General features: G+C 38.4%; 1 protein-coding gene across 3 annotated transcripts in view; it reads left to right on the top strand.

The window, feature by feature from the left end:
• MRE11 (MRE11 double strand break repair nuclease) overlaps positions 1-19,140 on the top strand; it is a 77,838-nt gene extending 58,698 nt beyond the window's left edge. For all 3 annotated transcript variants that reach the window (XM_028119612.2, XM_028119611.2, XM_028119613.2), the window contains 4 exons: positions 2,013-2,071; positions 4,459-4,526; positions 12,801-12,879; positions 16,084-19,140. In XM_028119612.2, coding sequence (XP_027975413.1) covers positions 2,013-2,071; positions 4,459-4,526; positions 12,801-12,879; positions 16,084-16,137 — 260 coding nt within the window. In that variant the 3' untranslated portion in view covers positions 16,138-19,140. The remainder of the gene's footprint in view (positions 1-2,012; positions 2,072-4,458; positions 4,527-12,800; positions 12,880-16,083) is intronic.
• Positions 19,141-19,949: the final 809 nt, after the last annotated feature.

Genomic DNA, 19,949 nt, shown 5'->3' with positions numbered 1-19,949 from the left:
TGATTTTTTTATTCAGTTGCCCTGTTTAGCCTTTTGAGTAGAGTTAGGATGTGAGGCCCTAGTAATTGAGTAGAGTGGATAAGAACTTTGCTTCTGCCCTTAATCTCTCCTCTCAGACATCACAAGACTGGGGATAGACCTGGAATAGGAAAAATGAACAAATCATAGATTTAGGCTAGATAGAACAATTCCTTAGTTTCCAGACTACAAGAATTTTGGACTTTGTGGGTTTCTTTGAGCTTTTGACTTTTTCAAGGCCTCTGTCTTTTTTTCCTCCTCTTGCCCTGTTCAGTTTGGGGGTTGTCTTGGGGGAAAGCATTGTTTTATATTAAGAAACTGGTAAGGCTTAAGAGAAAATAAAACTCTTAATTGGCAGTTTGAAATTTATTCTAGGTTTTAAATATTCTATGCCGAATTCAGTATGGGGGGGAGTGGGGAGTTACCTCACCCCACTAAGCAATTCTTGGACATCAGCTGGGTTTCCTACAATTCGACTCAATTCTGACACTGTCTATCCAGAGGTAGCATTAGATTCCACAGGGTTAAGGGCTGAGTTCCACAAGATTGCCTCCTTCCACTTCAGAGGCTCATCACAAATCTAGTTGTGCTTCTGACTGACTGGCTATCAATCAGTTTCCCCTAATTCCCTCTTCGGGTTTAATTAATTTCCTGGGGCGGCTCACAGAACTCAGGAAACTAGTTTATTCACTAAATTTATTGGTTTATTACAAAGGATACAAATCAGCAGCCAGTGAAGAGATACAAAAGCTAGGTCGCAGACAAAGAAATCGTATCCTCAGAGAGTTTGGGGGCCAGCACCCTGGCGTATGGAAGCAGTCTGGTTCACCACCTCTAAGCTCACCAAACCCTTCCTTTGGGTTTCTGTGCAGCTTCATTACCATTAATTGATTGAATCTTTGGCTATTGGCGATTGATTCAACCTCCTGTCTCCATGGAAATCATGGGATGAGACAGTTCTAACCTTCATTTCCGGATTTCCTGGTTGGTTCCTCTGGCAACCAGCCCCCAGTTTTAGGTTTGGTCCAAAAGTCACTCCATTAACCTAAGAAAAGTCACTTTCCTGGCTCTTAGTACTTAGGAATTTCCTGGGGTTTTAGGAGCTCTGCCAGAAATGGGGACCAAGACCAAACACATATTTCTTATTATAAGATCACAGTGTCATTGTTTTAACATGGGAAAAAATAAAGGGTTAGCTAAACTTCATGTTTCTAAGTTTTTTTTGTTTTGTTTTATTTTAAGATTTTATTTATTTATTTGACAGAGACACAGCGAGAGAGGGAACACAAGCAGGGGGAGAGGGAGAGGCAGAAGCAAGCCTCTTGCCGAGCGGGGAGCCCGATGCGGGGCTTGATCCCAGGATCCTGGGATCGAGCCCGATGCGGGGCTTGATCCCAGGATCCTGGGATCATGACCTGAGCCAAAGACAGATGCTTAACCGCTGAGCCACCCAGGCGCCCCTGTTTCTAAGTTTTTAAAGCTAAAATGTAAGGATTTAAAGGAAGTGTTATCATAGCATAAAAGATACACTGTTTTCTAGGATTCCCCCTGGACTCTTCCTTTGATATGGCTAACAAAGTAGAGGAGAATAAGAAAGCTCTTCCTGGAACCACAGGGTTCCTAATATAGCCACAGGGAATGGTACTTCCAACTGTAAGGGAAAGAAGAATATATTTGGAGTTTAATCCATTAGATGGTCAGATTTTATCCTTCATGTAGTTTGTATAAAATATTTTTAGTGTAGGTGTATTTATGAGTGTTACCTGTTATTATATTTGAATAAGCCAGGAAATCAGGAGACTGGCAGCTGGGCATTGATTTATTTGAACATATATTTCCACCTCCCTTTAGATGTTAAAAAATGTAAATGTTTTATAATTGGCCATCATGGATTTTTGCAGATAGAGCTTACAAGATCTTTAGCTAACAATATGTACAAATTTTTCTGTTATTTTAAGAATAACATAATGGATGTTTATTCTTTCACATTATAGCCTTTAAATCTGCAAGACAGCAGCCGCCCCGAAATGTTGCTGCTAAGAATAATTCAGAGGTAAGATAAAAAGTTTTATAGTTGTGTGTTAATAATTTCTATTCCCTGCATTATGAATTGTCAATTCTTTAATCTACAAAGTAAATAAAAGAAGGAAAAAGTGGGAAGCATTAAAGCTGGAGAGAATTTTATGGATTATCCAGACTGAGGGCTTCTAGGATTTTTGTTTTCTTTAAATACTGTATCTCATGATTAGAAATCCATAAATGAATGTTTACAGTAATATTTTCAAGGATAACAATGTTAAGCCAAAAAGGTCCATGCATGGAATATTAATATTGAAGATTGGAGTTCAGTACGTATAGAAGTCTTACTTAAATCTGGTTTCCTTTTGTTACTTACCCTCTCATAATACTGTGGCTTGTTCGCTGATGGCTGGAGCTAGACTCAAGACAAACTAAGCAGCCAGAATGTAAGGACCTCTGTCTTAAGCTCTAGATTCAACATAGGCCCTCTGTACTTCCTTTGGATTCCAAGATTTTATATGGGCTTGGTGCTCGTATTATCTTACTTTCAAGACCCACATGTCTTTACGCCTAAGGCAGTGCTCTTGATTCTGTGTCAGGGTTTCTCAGTAGCAGCACTGTTGACCAGATAAGTCTTGGTTGTCAGTAGCAGCACTGTTGACCAGGTAAGTCTTACTGGGAGGGACTGTTGTCTGCATTGTAGGGTTTTAGCAACATCTTATCCCCTACCCTCTAAATGCCAGTAGCAATCCCCCTAATTATGACAATCAGAAATGTCTCCAGACATGTCCATAAGTTTCCAGAATAGTAGTTATTATCACCTCCAGTTGAGAATCCGTGTTCCGTATCAGACCTGCCCCACCAGCGTTTTTTCCAATTTCATACTCCGTCTCTTGAATATGTGACACAATTGACCCTTTTCCAGGAAACTTCTCTGCTCTGATTCTCATTTTGTCCTTTTATCTCCCTTAACTTCATCTCCCCCCACTTCCTGTTGTTGCTGGTATGTGGGTGCCAGTGCTAATAACTTTTATCCTGAGCTCCATTTTATTATTTGCATTCAACTATTGCCTGCTGTCACTTGCAGATCATCTAAAAGCAAAATTAGCACATCTACAAGGTAGTGTCTTTTCTAGATTTTTCTCTTGTAAGACAGGAACATGAGTTCAAAAGGAACAAGTTGTGCTAAACTAGCTTTTTTTTTTTTCATTCTTTGATTGTGGTTACACAGTGGTAGATTGGAGGAGTGTTGAATACATTTGATTCTTTCAAGGTACATAAGACGGTCTTCTGATAGTTTTATGACAAAATGCAGAAATAATAGCTGGGTTCATAGTTTCTTGGACAACTACATTTAACAATTTTTTATTAGTAGTTCAATGTCAGCCTGGAGGGGGAGATCTCAGGTGCTGTTTTTTTCACTCTTTTGTCCTTGGCTTCATTCGCTAGTTGAAGACATAGCAAATGTGTGTATTAAGTGTCAAGATAACACAAAACGTAGAGAGATAAGTAGTATTTTGGATGATAGAACCAAGAATAACAAATATCTCAGGGCTCCTGGGTGGCTCATTTGGTTAAGCATCTGCCTTAGGCTCAGGTCATGATCCCAGGCTCTCTGCTCATTGGGGAGCGTGCTTCTCCCTTTGCCTGCTACTCCCCCCTGCTGTGCTCTCTCTCTCTGACAAATAAATAAATAAAATCTTAAAAAAAAAAAAAGAATCACAAATATCTCTACTGGGACCTAAAACTAACAAATGATATTTAACGGGGATAAATATAATAGAAAGGTAGATATCCAGTACTTCCCACATGGTTTTATACCTAATTTTAAACTGGAAATGGAACACTAATGGTCTGACTCCTCACTAAAACCCAAGAGGTCCACAGGCACTGTCTTCACATGATGTTGTGTGAGTCATTCACCCGTCTAACTGCATATTTCTCTAGGTACCCTGGCTGCCATGGTGTTCAGGAGAAAAGTGAGCTCAGACATGTATAGAATACCCTTTGTGATTGAAGAGTGACATTGGAGGGAAGTCAGGCTAAGCTTCAGGTTTTGTTTTTTGTTTGTTTGTTTTTTAAGATTATACGTATTTATTTGAGACAGTATGCATGAGCAGAAGGGAGGGAGAGAGGGGCATAGGGAGAAGGAGAAGCAGACTCCCCACTGAGCAGGGAGCCTGATGCAGTGGGACTCGGTCCCAGGATCCTGAGATCATGACCTGAGCCAAAGGCAGACGCTTAACCCACTGAACCACCCAGGTGCCTAAAGCTTCAGTTTTAACAATTGGTTTCTGCCCCCTTTTTTCTGACTTTTTTTTTTTATATTTGAAAAATTTTTTTTTGAAATTCAACTATTTATTTTTATTCAGATAAATTCCATTCCCATAAAAACTCTTCCCTGTTTTGTTTTTCCCTTAGGTGATTGAGGTGGATAAGTCAGATATGGAAGAAGACATTTTTCCTACCACTTCAAAAACAGAACAGAGGTAGGTGCAGTGATTTTCTGCAAGAAGAAACATCTGAAAAAATTTAAAATTATCCAGAATTCTACCTATATGTTTTTCTGTGCCATAGAAGTTTAATAGATTTAGTTTCAACTGGTCAAGTAAATAGAGAAGTGAAAAATAGAGCAAGGGCTAGTTCATAGAGGTGATACAGCATTACTGCAGGTGTTTTTCAATGAAACTTAACCTGTAATTTATTTCCTTTTGCCTTTATTACTCAAGAATTTTCCTGATGGAGTTCTGTGTTCTCTCTAACAGAAAATAGTTTTGTATTTTTTTTAATATTTGATTTCAGCTTCTCTTCTTCATTATCACATTTTTACATACCGAGTTACACAGGGTGCTGTGCTGAACACTAAAGACAGGATCACATTGGCTTTTCCTGCCTTTGGAGCACTCATATGCTTTTTCCTGCCCCTTTTGGTTTTTGCCATTTTTGCTATTACTGTAAAGCTTGGCTTGATGCACTGTTAGCATTTCTGTGTTGGTATTTTAGGTGGACACTGCTTAACTGAAGCTCAGTTAATGAAAATTTCTACTTAAGAAAATAATCAAGAACTTGTTTTAACTCTGATTTTCTGTGTGAGCATTATGTAAGGTCTGATGGGGGACAGAATAAATGTTTTAACATGGTTACTGCCTTTAGGCAACATAAGTTATAGTAGAAAAGAGAGATGAACACATTTCAATCCATTAAAGGATGATGAGTCAGTACATAATTATGTGTGAAATTTTATGATACAGACTTGGTGTGAGTGCTCATAGGCGCTTAGAAAACAGAGCAAGAATTATGGGCTATGGAAGAAGAAAAAGGATTCTAGAGGGAGTAACATTTAGCTGAGGTTTTGAGATAGGAATCATCTGGAGCAGAGGGGTGGAGAAAGACAGCCAAGAGTAATGGCCTAAGCAGAAGCTGTTAGCAATAAGGGGGAGAATGAGAAAAAACCCTACCTCAGTGTTTCTCACCCTTGTTTTCATGATCTCAACCTTGTTTTCATTACCTAAGGATAAAAATTAAATTTGATTTAAATTAATTAAAATAAGAGAAATTAAATGCTAAAGAATGAAATTTTGCTGGGTAGGATTGAGCTTGGGAAAGGCCAAAACCATTGTAGTATCTCAGATTTTTCACCTACTCCATCTCCTAGAACCAGTTTTTGTTCCTCGTGTGTGATAATGACCCCACTAAGAATATATGCTTTTTGTGAATTAAGGGTCTCTGTTAGGAAAAGGGTATGTGTAGTTACACAGCCACCTGTTTGTTCAGTTACATGTTATGCTAGGAGCTGGGGGTAGAAATAATGGAAGAAATGTCTCCTTCCTTCGAGGAATTTCCACTTTAACAGTATGCTAATTACAAGGCACTAATAATCCAACAAGATAAATGTTTTACTCAAGTAATGAAATCTAAGGGAAGTGACACTGTCTTCTAGAATAGGTCACTGAAGACTTCACAAAGAAGGTAGCTAATGTTTGGGCTGATGATCAACAGGTGTGTAAGAATATTTAAAATAATTTGTCAGGGAGGAAGAATTTCTTCTGCCCTTCAAGATCTTTCTAGCTAGGCTAAGAACCAAATTGACATGAGACAGATTAAGAGGAGGAAATCAAAGTTAATTTCATCCATAGGGGGAATCCACACAAACATGGAAATTCCAAAGACGGACAAAATGAGGTATATATGTCCTTCTGAACTAAGGAGAAAGGGGGTAGGGGTCTTGGACATCGACTGGAAAGAAAGCAATTCACAGGAAGATAAAAGAGAGTAAATGCTTGGTAAACAAATGTTTGCTGGGCCACTCCGAATCAGGACAGAGAGGACTTTGATCAAACAGGCCTTGCTGGGTTCCTCCCTATCTACTATACCTAGTTCATACCATAATGTAGTTACCTATCTATGGTGATAGCTCTCTTCCTGGAACAGGTCCAGTATCTAAATCCTTTTTAGGCATTTGAGGGGAAGGTAAAGAACTTTTCCTGAATCTCCTGAGTTTTATTGCTTTTTAACTCAAAATAATCTTCATGCCAAAGTAACCCATGTTGGGGTGGCCTGCCATTGGCCCCTACAAAATTACCAGGGTGCAGCAATAAAGAGTAATGTCACAGGCCACAGACATCTGCTTTGAAAGGGAGATCAGGGAAGGCGTCTGAGGAGGTCACGTTTAAGCTGAAATCTTACTGAGAGACTTGACCTTACAAAAAGCAGAGGGAAAAGCACATATGGAGTCTCTCTCTCTCTTTTTTTTTAGTTTGTTTTTTCTTTTTAATTTAAATTCAGTTAATTAACATATAATGTATTATTGATTTCAGAGGTACAGGTCTGTGATTCATCAGTCGTAATGTAACACCCAGTGTTCATTACATCACATGCCCTCCCCAATGCCCATCGCCCAGTTCCCCCATCCCCCCACCCCCTTCCCCTCCAGCAACCCTCAGTTTGTTTCCTGTGATTAAGAGTCTCTTACGGTTTGTCTCCCTCTCTGATGTCATCTTGTTTTATTTTTTCTCTTCCCCTGTGATCCTTTGTTTTGTTTCTTAAATTCCACATGGGTGAGATCATATGATAATCATCTTTCTCTGATTGACTATTTCACTTAGCATAATATCCTCTAGTTCCATTCACGTCGTTGCAAATGGCAAGATTTCATTTTTTTTTTGATGGCCGTAGTATTCCATATACTACTCTCTATATAGGTGGTATACATATATACCACCTCTTCTTTGTCCATTCATCTGTCGATGGACATCTGGGCTCTTTCCATAGTTTGGCTAGTGTGGACATTGCTGCCATAAACATTGGGGTGCAGGTGCCCCTTCAGATCACTATATTTGTATCTTTGTAAATATATATATATTTGTAAATACCTAGTAGTGCAATTGCTGGGTTATAGGGTAGCTCTGTTTTTAATTTCTTGAGGAAACTCCATACTGTTTTCCAGAGTGGCTGCACACCAGTTTGCATTCCCAAGAGTGTAGGAGGGTTCCCCTTTCTCCACATCCTTGCCAACATATGTCATTTCCTGACGAGTTAATTTTAGCCATTCTGACCCGTGTGAGGTGGTATCTCATTGTGGTTTTGACTTGTATTTCCCTGATGCTGAGTGATGCTGAGCATTTTTTCATGTGTCTATTGGCTATTTGTATGTCTTCTTTGGAGAAATGTCTGTTCACGTCTTCTGCCCATTTCTTGACTGGATTTTTTGTTTTTTGGGGGGTTGAGTGATAAGTTCTTTATAGGTTTTGGATACTAGCCCTTTATCTCATAAGTCATTTACAAATATCGTCTCCCATTCTGTAGGTTGTCTTTTGGTTTTGTTGACTGTTTCCTTTGCTGTGCAAAAGCTTTTTATGCTGATGAAGTCCCAATAGTTCATTTTTGCATTGGTTTCCCTTGCCTCTGGAGACAAGAAGTCTAGCAAGAAGTTGCTGCGGCCGAGGTCACAGAGGTTGCTGTCTCTGTTCTCCTCTAGTATTTTGATGGATTCCTGCCTCACATTGAGGTCTTTCATCCATTTTGAGTTTATTTTTCCGTATGGTGTAAGAAAGTGGTCCAGTTTCATTCTGCATGTGACTGTCCAATTTTCCCAACACCATTTGTCTTTTTTCCATTGGATATTCTTTCCTGCTTTATCGAAGATTACTTGACCATAGAGTTGAGGGTCCATTTCTGGGTTCTCTGTTCTGTTCCATTGAACTATGTGTCTGTTTTTGTGCCAGTACCAGACTGTCTTGATGATTACAGCTTTGTAGTAGAGCTTGAAGCCCAGAATTATGATACTACCAGTTTGGGTTTTCTTTTTCAACATTCCCCTGGCTATTTTGGGATCTTTTCTAGTTCCATACAAATTTTAGGATTATTTGTTTCCAGTTCTGTGGAAAAAAATTGATGGTATTTTGGTAGGGATTGTATTAAATGTATAGATTGCTCTGGGTCGCATAGATATTTTAACTATTTGTTCTTCCAATCCATGAGCATGGGATGTTTTTCCATTTATTTGGGTCTTCCTCAGTTTCTTTCATAAGTGTTCTGTAGTTTTCTGAGTACAGATCCTTTGCCTCTTGAAAAAGAAACAAGTTTACTGTAGTTTAGGAGCCAGTAACTAAAACATGGAAAAGAAGGGATTTGAGATACGAATAGGAAAGGCAGGAGTACATCATGAAGCAGGAAGAGTTGAGCAGGGTAAGGTATTTGGACTTTATTATAAATGCAGGGAAATCATGGAAGGATTTTGAGAGTAGTGGCACCATCTGATTTAAGTTTATAAAGGATCCCTGTGGTACAGGAGGCAGGGTAGAAGTAGGCTAACCTGAAAGGAGCGTGCTGTGGGTAGTCCCCAAAAGATGACAGAGGCTTGCACCAGAGCAGTAGCAGGGGAAAGGGAGAGAATAGGCGGTTTCGGGGTATATTGGGAGGTAGACATGGCAGAAGTCGGGGATGTATTGAATATTTGGAGTGAGGGAGAACAAGGTATCATGGTTGATTTCCAGGTTTCCTACTTGAACACTTGGTGCCATACACTGAGAAAGACATAAAAGAAGAGAAACAGATTTTTATAAAGGATGATAGGCAGATAATCAAAAGTTCTGCTTTAGACGTGGAAAGTTTGAAATGCCTGTGAAATTTATATGGGGGGGGTGGTTGTAGGCAATTGGATATATGAGTCCAGAGTTCATATAAAGAGGTTTGAATGACACCTAAATTTACTTCTCAACAACATATAACTGATACACGGATACTTAACTTGAATCATTGGAATGGACTGATCACCTAAAAAGAGAAGGTAGAGAGAAAAGAGGGCTTGTGTTCCAGTACCTGGGTTTTAACCTTTAGAATTTAGGAAAAGTAGAAGCAGTGAGAAAGACCCAGAAGAGTATAGAGTTACCAAAGCCAGTGCCTGCCTTGGTAAAACTGGGAGCGCAGAATACCAAGACAGGCTCAGATGCGAGTCAGATTGTGTTTTTGTGGTCCATAGTTGAGGATAATTGGGATAGAATTTCTCAGTCTTGAGTTACTGTCTTACACTTGAGTCCTATATTAATCAGGCCTCCTTTGGTTCTTTGGTCCAATAGAAACCTAACTCACATTTGCTTAGGGAAAAGAAGATTTATTGAAAGAATATCAGAATATGTCCATTGAAGGAAGAGAGTCCCTTTTGTACTTGTTGGGTCATTTTTGTCTTTGTGAGTAAAAACACACACAAACAAGAACAGGTGTAGCTTTCTGAGGTTTTTTTTCCCCCAGTTGTGCATCAGTAGTTGAGAGGAATATAGAACTTTAGCTTGCATGAGGTCCTTATTTTTCATTATTGGAACTAATGAAAATACTATTTTAGTATGTTTGACATATATTTTAAGGGTATTAAAGAAAAATATCTTGATTTTGTTACCATTTGGGGTTGTCTGCTTTTCAGTAGAATAAAATGTTGCTTTCTTACTTACTGGTGAGGTAATAAAAATAACTGAGTTGTTTATTCTTCTGAGCCTTTACATGTGAATTAGCTTGTGGGGTATTCACATGCACCCCAGGAGGGAGATGAAGCTGTAACTATGTTATCCTCATTTTTCCCCTGGAAGAAAGTGAGGCACTTGGAAGCAAGTAGGTGAAGTGACTTACCTACAGTGACCCAGCTAGTCACACATCCAGGCATTCTGCTCCAGACCTGTCTCTGCTGTTGCTTGTTAGCATAATAGATTCACCTCTCAAACCATTGTGCAGGCAATTTAGAATTGCATCATGCATCACCTGCATCATCGTTTAAATGATGAAAGGCAATTTAGAAATTAACATTTTGGCAGCAGATCTGAAATCAGCCACCGTAGATTTGTAGTTTCTGATGACAGCAACTGAATGACACAATTTAGGCGGGTTTTGAAGAATTACTTACTAATGGCATGGTTTATATGGTTATTTTGATTATTTACAGTACTTAAGCTCTGCAACTTACTAGGTATGGTCCTTATACAAGTTTTTTTTACTTCTCTCTGCCTCGGTATCCTCGTTTTGTAAAAAGAATATAATAATATTTACCCCATAGGGTTATGAGATTTAAGTGGGTTAATATTTATAAAGTGCTAAGTACAGTGCCTGACACACAGTAACAGCTCTGTGTTTATTAAATAAATTAAATAACAGGCTAGGGAAAATGGAGCAAGAATAATAGGAGGAATGGTAAGCAATAAAAGCATTAATATGCCCAGCAGTTAACATGAAAAAGGAAGTAACTTCCAGTTGTAAAACTCCCTTCTGCCAGACAGGTAACAGAAAGCCTATTTTCCCTGGAAAAGTTGTCCAAACTTTGTCCTTGCACTGGGAATAAGAGGACCCTTTAGGTTTTATAGAGGTGGCAGATAAACTGAAGACCCAGCCCCATGGGGGGGGGCAGGGGGAGCGGAGATTGAGAGGATTCTGTTCAACCTTGGAGTGGTGGGGAGCTCACATTTTTGCGGCACCTGTTATGTGCCAGATACAATATAAAGCCAATTTAACATGTTACCTTGTGCTTAGAACACTGCTACAACGGACTTCTTGGCTGAACATCTCTAGACGGGACCTCTAATTTATGACCCCAAATGATATCTGAACAAAAAGGTAGAAAACTTACAGCCCTTGGCGCTCAGTTTGACACACCCTGTTTATTTTAGCCATCCACATGAACCTAATCAAACCCTTTCTCATATCCAGGACAAGGCCCATTTGTTCGACCCAGCAAATCAGAATTTCTTTCCCTCCCCACTGTTGATTTCTAAGGATAGGGGATCCTTTGCAGATGAGATCTGTAGGTCTGTGGGGTTTCCTGATGTAGAACTTAGGACTCTTGCTATGATCAGATGAGCCACTGTCCATCATAGATGACTGGCTTGTTTCTGGGTCCTATTGGTTATTTGGGGAGTCATCAGAAGCAGAGTCAGGTCTCAGTGGTGTTTCCTTCCGTAAACCCCCCCCTTTGCCCAACCCCCAAGAAGAACACATTCACTTAACTTTGCCACCTTCGCACTGTGGCTCTATGCTCTTAATGATCTGCTTCTTCCTGTCACAGAGAGAAACAAGTCAACAACTGACCAGTTCCTGCTTAGGTCAAGTATAGAGAGATGGGCACGCCCCAGATGGATCACTTGATCAATTTCCTTGATCTCTACTTCTAAAGCCTTGTTGCCCATCACGTTTGCCTGATAGATCCTCCAGTCCTTTACTTTTATGTAGATGAACCTGTGGTTTTTTCCTTTCCTTCTGACACATGACCTCTTGATTCTCAACCTACTTGTCCAGACAAGACCTTCAGACATACTTCTTTCGCTATAACATCCCAAAGCATGGTAATAAATTATTAGCTAAGAATTTACAAGCTGCTTTCATTTAAGACAGGAGTCAGCAAACTTTCTTAAAGGGCCAGATAGTAAATATTTTAGGCTTTGCAGACCAAGAGGCAAAGTTGAGGATATCATGTAGGTATTTGTATAACCATTTAAATGTACCCCATTGCAAAGTGGGAAAACCATTCTTAGTTCATAGGCAGTAAAAAACCAGGCCGGCTGGATAGGCTGCAGTGGCCTGATCTAAGAGGATTTAGAATTCCTACTGATAAAAAGACATACGAATACGAGTTCCATTACCACAAGTTAATAAGCTTCATAAGGATGGGAATCATGATCTTTCGCTGATGTTTTGCAGGGCCTATAGAGTACCTGGAAAAGAGCAAGCACTCAGTATATATTTGCTATTTGATTTGGATTGAACACGAATAATATAAACAGTGAGGTAACCCTAGAAAGCAGTGAGCCTGCCCTGAAATCTCTTTATCTTGTTACAGAAACATAACTGGTACTTAAATACAAATATTTCAATGTTAACAGTTTTCAGGAGTGGGGGATGATAGATGCATGTTAATATATGCTAAGCACTATAATAATAAGGATCAGTGTAGTACTGAATATATGTCAGGCACTGATCTCGTATATTAACACAGTAAATCTCTAAAACATTATTATTATCCTCATTTTATGGATGAGGAAATTGAGGCAGAGAGGCTAAGTAACTTGCCTGAAGCCACATAGCCAGTAAAGACAAAGCTGGAATTCAGACCCTGGCCCCAGAGTCCTTTTCCTCACCATTAAGTTTTTACTGTCTCTAACATAGGTTGAAGGGAAGGTATTAGCTATTTTTATTCATGGCTGCTACTAGAATGAAAAATTTAGCTTAAAACGGCTTATGAATCCTCTGGTTCGTTTTCTTTGTTTTTTTCCATGTTTCTGCCTCAGGTGGTCGAGCACATCATCATCAAGCAAGCGCATGTCCCAGAGCCAAATAGCTAAAGGGGTCGATTTTGAATCAGATGAGGTAATAAAGTAATATTGTTAAATCTTCATCAATTTTTAGCTGTTTATAAAATTGAAGTAAGGACTGCTAAGCTAGTTGCTGGAAATTATTTTTTTTAAATACTTACATTGATAACCTTCCTTTGAACTGTACTTAATGTTAAGAGTCCACAAGTAGCATTTGTTGAGTAAATGTAAATACTCAGATAAAAAAGGCCTGCCAATGGATATTCACTCAATTCTTAACTTAATTTGCCCTGTTAATCGTGGATCAGAATAGTTTTTCTCAGCTTCTGTCATTTGTATTTGAAGAAGTGGTGATGATATTCTAGAAGTTTTTAGTGTCACTTTAATAAAATATTTATTAAGTACTTACCATATGCTTTATACATTTCATATACAAAAGGGTACATGGTGGTGATTTTCATTTACAGAGGGGTTCAGATATTGACTGAAGGTGCCACATGGCAGGATATGTGAAAGAAACTCCAGTTTCTGTCTGGACCAGAAAACTATCGAATCTCTTCTAAACTGAATGAGAAGGAATAGGAAGAGGCGGACTCAGAACTAGCCTCTTGGCTTTACTCATCCTTTGGTTCAGCTGCGTTAAAGCCTGGCCTTTCCTGTTCGTCCACGGCAGCCAGTTGAAGGGCCTTTGCTAGTTTTTGTTGAATTGCTTTAACATGTTTTTCTTAGGTCTATAACCCCTTTCATTTCTTTATTTTTATTTATTTTGTTTTTTTAATTTTTAATTTTAATTTTAATTAATTAATTTATTTTTTAAAGATTTTATTTATTTATTTGACGGAGAGAGACACAGAGAAAAAGGGAACACAAGCAGAGGGAGTGGGAGAGGGAGAGGCAGGCTCCCCGCAGAGCAGGGAGCCCGATGCAGGGCTTGATCCCAGGACCCTGGGATCATGACCTGAGCCAAAGGCAGATGCTTAATGACTAAGCCACTCAGTCGCCCCTTTTTTGAATTTTTTAAAAGATTTTATTTATTTGAGGGAGAGAGCGAGCACAAGCAGGGGGGAGGGGCACAGGGAGAGGAAGAAACAGGCTCCCTGCTGAGCAGGGAGCTGTACCTAGGACCCTGAGATCATGACCTAAGCCAAAGGCAGATGCTTAACCGACTTGAGCCACCCAGGCACCCCATTTCTTTATTTTTATTTAAAAAGTTTTTTAATTGTGGTACAAACATATGGTGTAAAATTTGCCGTCTTAGGGGCACCTGGGTGGCTCAGTCCAAGAAGCATCTGCCTTTGGCTCAGGTCATGATCCCAGGGTCTTGGGATCAAGCCCCACATTGGACTCCCTGCTCAGCAAGGAGTCTCCTTCTCCCTCTGCCCTTGCTCATGCTCTCTCTCTCACTCTCCCAGTCTCTCTCAGATAAATAAATAAAATCCTTAAAAAAAAAAACTTGCCATCTTAAACATTTTTCAGTGTGCAGTGCTCTAGTGTGAAGTATATTCACTTCGTTGTGCAGTAGATCTCCAGAATTTTTTTATCTTCCAGAATTAAAAATATCCACACATCGAACAACTCCTCATTTCCCTTTCCTCCCAGCCCCTGGTAACCACCATTCTAATTTTTGTTTCTCTGAATTGGACTGCTTTAGATACAGTGCTGTAAGTGGAGTCACAGTATTTATCTTTTTAGTGACTGTCTTATGTCACTTAGTATAATGTCCTACAGGTTCATCCCTGCCATAGCATGTGACTCACACCTTTCATTTTTGAGCTTCAGCTGTTGCTGTCATGTTCCTGTATCCCAGCTGTGGTTTTGAACCAGCTTGAGGAGAGGACTCACCAGCAGTTTAGGCTGCAGAGAAGAACAGTAGCATGAGCTCAGTCTCCCTGTGAGATACTCACGTATAGCTTCGAGGAGGGAAGCAAGCAGTTGTGGACTCATTTGTTCATTCCAAACATCTAGATAGACATGTTAAATGTTAAAGATTTGTATATAATTCATGTTAACTGCAAAGGAAAACAACTAGCAAATTATTATGCCTCAAGTTGGATTTATCTCTGGTTTTTAATAAGTTCTGCCTTTGTTAATAGCAGAAAATGAATAAATGTGAGTTTGTATTTTTCAAGGCATTCATTTCTCACTAGAGATAGTTATTTTAGCCAACATTTGAATGTGTTGATGGTGATATCACCAACAAAGCTTAACACCAAATAATTACCCCTTTTTATCAATGTCTTAAACATAAATCAGGGGCGCCTGAGTGGCTCAGTCGGTTAAGTGTCTGCTCAGGTCATGATCTGCGTCGGGCTCCCTGCTCAGTGGGGAGCCTGCTTCTCCCTCTCCCTCTGCCACTCCCCCTACTTGTGGTCTCTTGCTCTCTCTCCCTCTCAAATAAATTAATTAAAAAAGAAAAAGAAAAAATTTACAGACAAATTTGCTTTCCCTGAATATTTAACTGGAGAATACATAAAAATCAATTTTAAGTTATCCTCATCTAAATTTTATAATTGGGGCTTATCTGAGATTTGTTAATTTTCCTACTCTTTAAGCAAATTGCTAGTTCTAATATCTGATATTCCTGCCTGCTCTTACTGTGCATATAATCTTCAGCCTCATTCCAGCATGAGAACTCTTTCATATGGCTTCTTTTTCCAGAAAGAGATTTGAAAGAATTTGATTTGCTTGGTGCTTTTTGCAGCTGTCTGAGAGTAGCTGTCTGCTGCTGGCATGAAATGGGTAATAGGAAATAAAAATTATAGCTATTTCTGCGTTAGGTCATGTGCCTTCATTATTTTGGGGGGTGAGTTTCCAGAACATTAGGTAACACCAGTAATAAAATGTAATTGGAAAAAAACCTATTCAAAAAGCAAACAGAAATGACTTGAAAAGTATTAATTTTCCTGGCTTACCATACCTTATTTGCCTCTATTAAGGTTAATAATTGAGAGAAATGTATATGGTATCTATTGTAGGGTACATACACACACACACATAAATATATCAGGATCAGTTATTTTCAGTGCTTCCTAAGACTTGAATTGACTTACTTCCATGGTGAAATAGCTACTAGGGAAGGGAGGAAAAGATAAATGAACAGACTATTCATATTCATAAAGGAAATAGAACAATGAAAGTCTATGTCATGTGAAAGGAGGAAATGGCTTTTACTGGTATTGTTGTTTACCCACGAGCTTGTCTATCTTGTCTGAGTGAAGCACGGAATGGTCACTCACATAACATTTGTATGTCATTTCAGGATGACGACGATCCTTTTATGAACATGACTTCTTTAAGAAGAAACAGAAGATAATTAATATAACTTTGAAGTTTTCAAGATTCAGGAAAAATCAAAACATTGCAAGCTAAGAGTTTACAGTTGAAGATTTTTAAAATATTGCTGTTAACTAAAGAATTTGAAGGAGACTTAACAGGGAAATTTATAAAGTATAAGAATTTATGTTTTTGAGTATCATTTCCTGAACATGACTCCTTTGAGAAGCTTCCCAGCTCAAGAACATACAGAATAACATTGGTTCTCCTTATTTTTTAAATCTAGTTGTTAACATTACCTGGGGCTGCTCTATAAAATCAGAATGTTATTTTCTTTACACCTATTAGTGTATGTCTTACTGAACGAGGGCTTTGCTTAAATACCATTCTTGAGAGTAGGGATTAAAAGAAGTCTTATCACTATATATTTCTGCTTCATGATCAAAAACTATGACTATTTTAATGTAGTTACGTTTAGCTGAAGTTGAGGAAAAGAGCTTATAAAATTTCACCCCTTTATAATTTTAATAATTTCTAGAGATTCTGGATTTCCTGAAGGTAAAATAATTTTTGTGAAACTGTGCCTAAGCTCGCTCGCTGTTCATTACTCTGTATTGTTCTTTTTCTAAAGCTTGTGATAGTTCAGCCACTGAGACTTTGAATGTTAGAAGTATCTTATGCTTTGAAAATTAGACATATTTGTATTAAAAAATAGAAAAATCTCAGAATTATTAAGCTTTTGATTTTAGTTGTAGCAGATTTTTAAAAGATTGTATTCCCATTGGGTTCCCTTTAGTCATTTTCTTCATTCTTTATGGTTCTCTCTTCTCTTACTTAGAGCTTTCTCATCTATTTCTACAAGGAAAAGTGTTAAAAAAAAAACCTATTCTTAACCGTATTTTCCTTAGAAAATATTGAACTTTTTTAGATAGAGTGATCAGTTGAGCATTATATTAGATTAAGATATTGAAATATAATTTCTGTGGACTCTGAATGCCAAAATTTCATATTAATAATATTTTATCTTAATATTGGACATGGCCAGTTCCAGAAATCTTAATGAAGCAGCTTTGTCAAGCCCATATTTTCTCCCATCCAAGTACTGGCCAGGCCTGACCCTGCTTAGCTTCTGCAATCAGGCACGTTCAGGGGATACGGCTGTGGGCAAGCTTGTATTTCTTTACTTGAGTTCGGGGGGAGGGAGACGTAATTTGACCTCTTCAGATCTAAGTTCAGTAATTCCATCTCCATCTTTAGACTGTTAAAACACCCCCTGAGTTATTTCTTCTTTTCATCTCTGAGGTAGCTATATTTAAAGACTCCTTAGGGAAGTCACAGGTCTTGGTGGTACAACAGCCTGACATTTCTTCATTTGCAGAATTAAACACTTGACTGAGCAATATTCATGATTACTGGCATGGTCACACCTGGACTATGTCAAATTATAAAAGAACATTTGCATAGTGGCTCTCTCCATATTATAGCCCTTGGGGAAATGGCCTCGGTCAAGAACTGGGATATAACATTCTGTGGGATAAATTGGGATGAAACGTGTTTTAAATTTAAAAAAAAAAAAACTTCTGTACCCAACTTGAGCAAAGAGATTAAGTGAGCAGACAGCATTAACTCAGCAAAGGCATTGGCCTGTGAAATATTTTCAGGTACCTGTCCCAACATCTTTACTGTTCCCAGCAGCAGTGAAGCCAGGAGTGAGAGTTGCTTTCCATGTACAGTGGGAGCAGGCTTGGGTGGCGGCATCTGGGAAATGTAGGAGACAGTCACGAAAGCATGCTGACAAAGTTCTTGCGAAAAAAAAGACTTTTTCCTCTAAAAATTGCTCCATGGTATGACAAAGGTACTAAATGTCATACCGATGGCTCCTAGGAAAGGTGATTCCATGGCAATTAGAGAAGTGAAATTCTCAGCAAATCCAAGTCATTTTGTTAACAGTTTGTGTCGCTTCAATTTGGTAAATAAAACGTGAAAGAAAATCCTTTCTGATGGAATATTGTTAATGTAGTTAAATATGCCATAGAGCCTTGCTGTTCTGTATCGATGCCATAAAATCTAGGGTTTTTTGGGTTTTCAGACATTTTCAGGTGTGTATAGGTGATTCCAGATGATCGCAGAACACCTGCAGTTGCTCTTGGAGGCCGAGAGAGCAGTGATGAAAACATTGAGGGAAAAAATCCTTCCATCATTTCCCAAAAGAATATACCCCTTTCTGGTGTTTTGTTCCTATCACAAAAATATAGCAGTGCATTTACAAGGTTAAGAATGCATTGTAGTTCTAGGAAATTCTAGGAAGTATGACTGGTGCTTAGAAAGTTCAAGCATTTAGGCATATGACTTAAATCAGGTCCATAGAAACCATTTTTCTTTCCCCTAAACTTTTAAAATTACAGAGTACAAAAACAGAAAAGTCATGTGGTTTAATAAAGAATTATAAGGTGAGTACTCATGGCACCTCTGTGCAGGTCAAGAACTAGACGATCTCCAGTGCCTGGAAGCCTGCTGCATGTTCTCCCCTCTCCTCTGGATAACCAGTCTTGACTTCTGTCTTTGAGAAGCTCTTATTTTTGCCACAAGGTGGTGCTTCGACTGTTAGATGGCAAATAGGATGATGCAACAGCAAATCTGAAAGGAGGAAGTTAGTATAGTTTTGCAGTAAATTTGGAACCTATGCAATAATACTAAGCCTATGCAGTAATACCAAATTAGCCTTCTAATCTTAGATGTAAATTGCTTTACATATTTCACCTGGCTCTGCCTGTTACTAAGGAAATTGATAAATTTTACAAATAATGGTTCAAGAAGAAACTTTCAAAGAGAAAAACCCTTTATTAGAAAAATTAAAAAGTTTCCCATTGTAAAATTTGTCTTTTGAAATGTACTATATTTAAAAATAACTTACCCCAGTGTAATCTGATTTTTCAATCTATCATGCATTTAATTCATGGTGTTCTGTAACTTTTTAAAGCTAATTACCATTAAGATTATTGTAAAAGTTTTATAGAATAAAGGTTTGTGTTTTAAGTCCAAAGAGCTTCCATATTCTTGAATGAAAAATGTCTGCATTTTGTCATTTGCTTATCCCTTTTAATACTTTTTAAGTCATTGTTTATTAGCTAAGTCTGAAGATACTAGAATTTTAGTTTGATTTCTGTAAAGCCAGTTCACACAGCTTGCTATTGCCAGCACATTTGTATATCTTGACTGTGACACTTCACTAGATTCAAATTATAGTTTAAATACAGTTTTTAAATTATAAAGGCAATGTATATTTATTCTTTAAAATTCAAACGTTGGAATATGTATTAAAAATGTATTTCCCTGTAATCCTCTCCCCAGACTTAACTCCCAACAGTTAGCTACATATTTCTGCAATTGCTTTAGCATGATTACTGACAAAAATTGTTGAATTAGAACCCCCAATTATGTAGTCAAATATTTTAGTCCTTATATCAAGGTGTATTTTCAGCTTGGTACTTGACATCCTGATGTTTCCACATCCGATTTGTCAACCTCTTTTAGTTAAACCACCATTGTCTGTTTTGAAGGATGACTGTACTGCTTTTCAATGCATAATTGAAATGTTACTATTCCATTTGGGTCAAATGCAAGAATGTTCAATCTGTGTGCCTTGCCATCAAAAGTAGTGAATGATTTTCAGAGGGCTCTTGGCCAGTGACGGCACGTAATAGTTGATTAACTGAAGGAAGCGCGGTGCGTATCAGGCTGGTTGACCGAGGCCACACTCTTCTGCTTCTTAGAGCCACTCTACAGTCCTGATAATTCATGTGGAGACACCAACACTACTGCATTAAGTACCCTTGATCACATTTCCTGTTT

The sequence above is a fragment of the Eumetopias jubatus genome, unplaced genomic scaffold (genome assembly GCF_037043125.1).
Source record: "Eumetopias jubatus isolate StellerSeaLion01/CBP00866 unplaced genomic scaffold, mEumJub1_p1.0 scaffold_13, whole genome shotgun sequence".
Lineage (NCBI taxonomy): Eukaryota > Metazoa > Chordata > Mammalia > Carnivora > Otariidae > Eumetopias > Eumetopias jubatus.
This window is presented reverse-complemented; position numbering and strand designations above follow the sequence as displayed.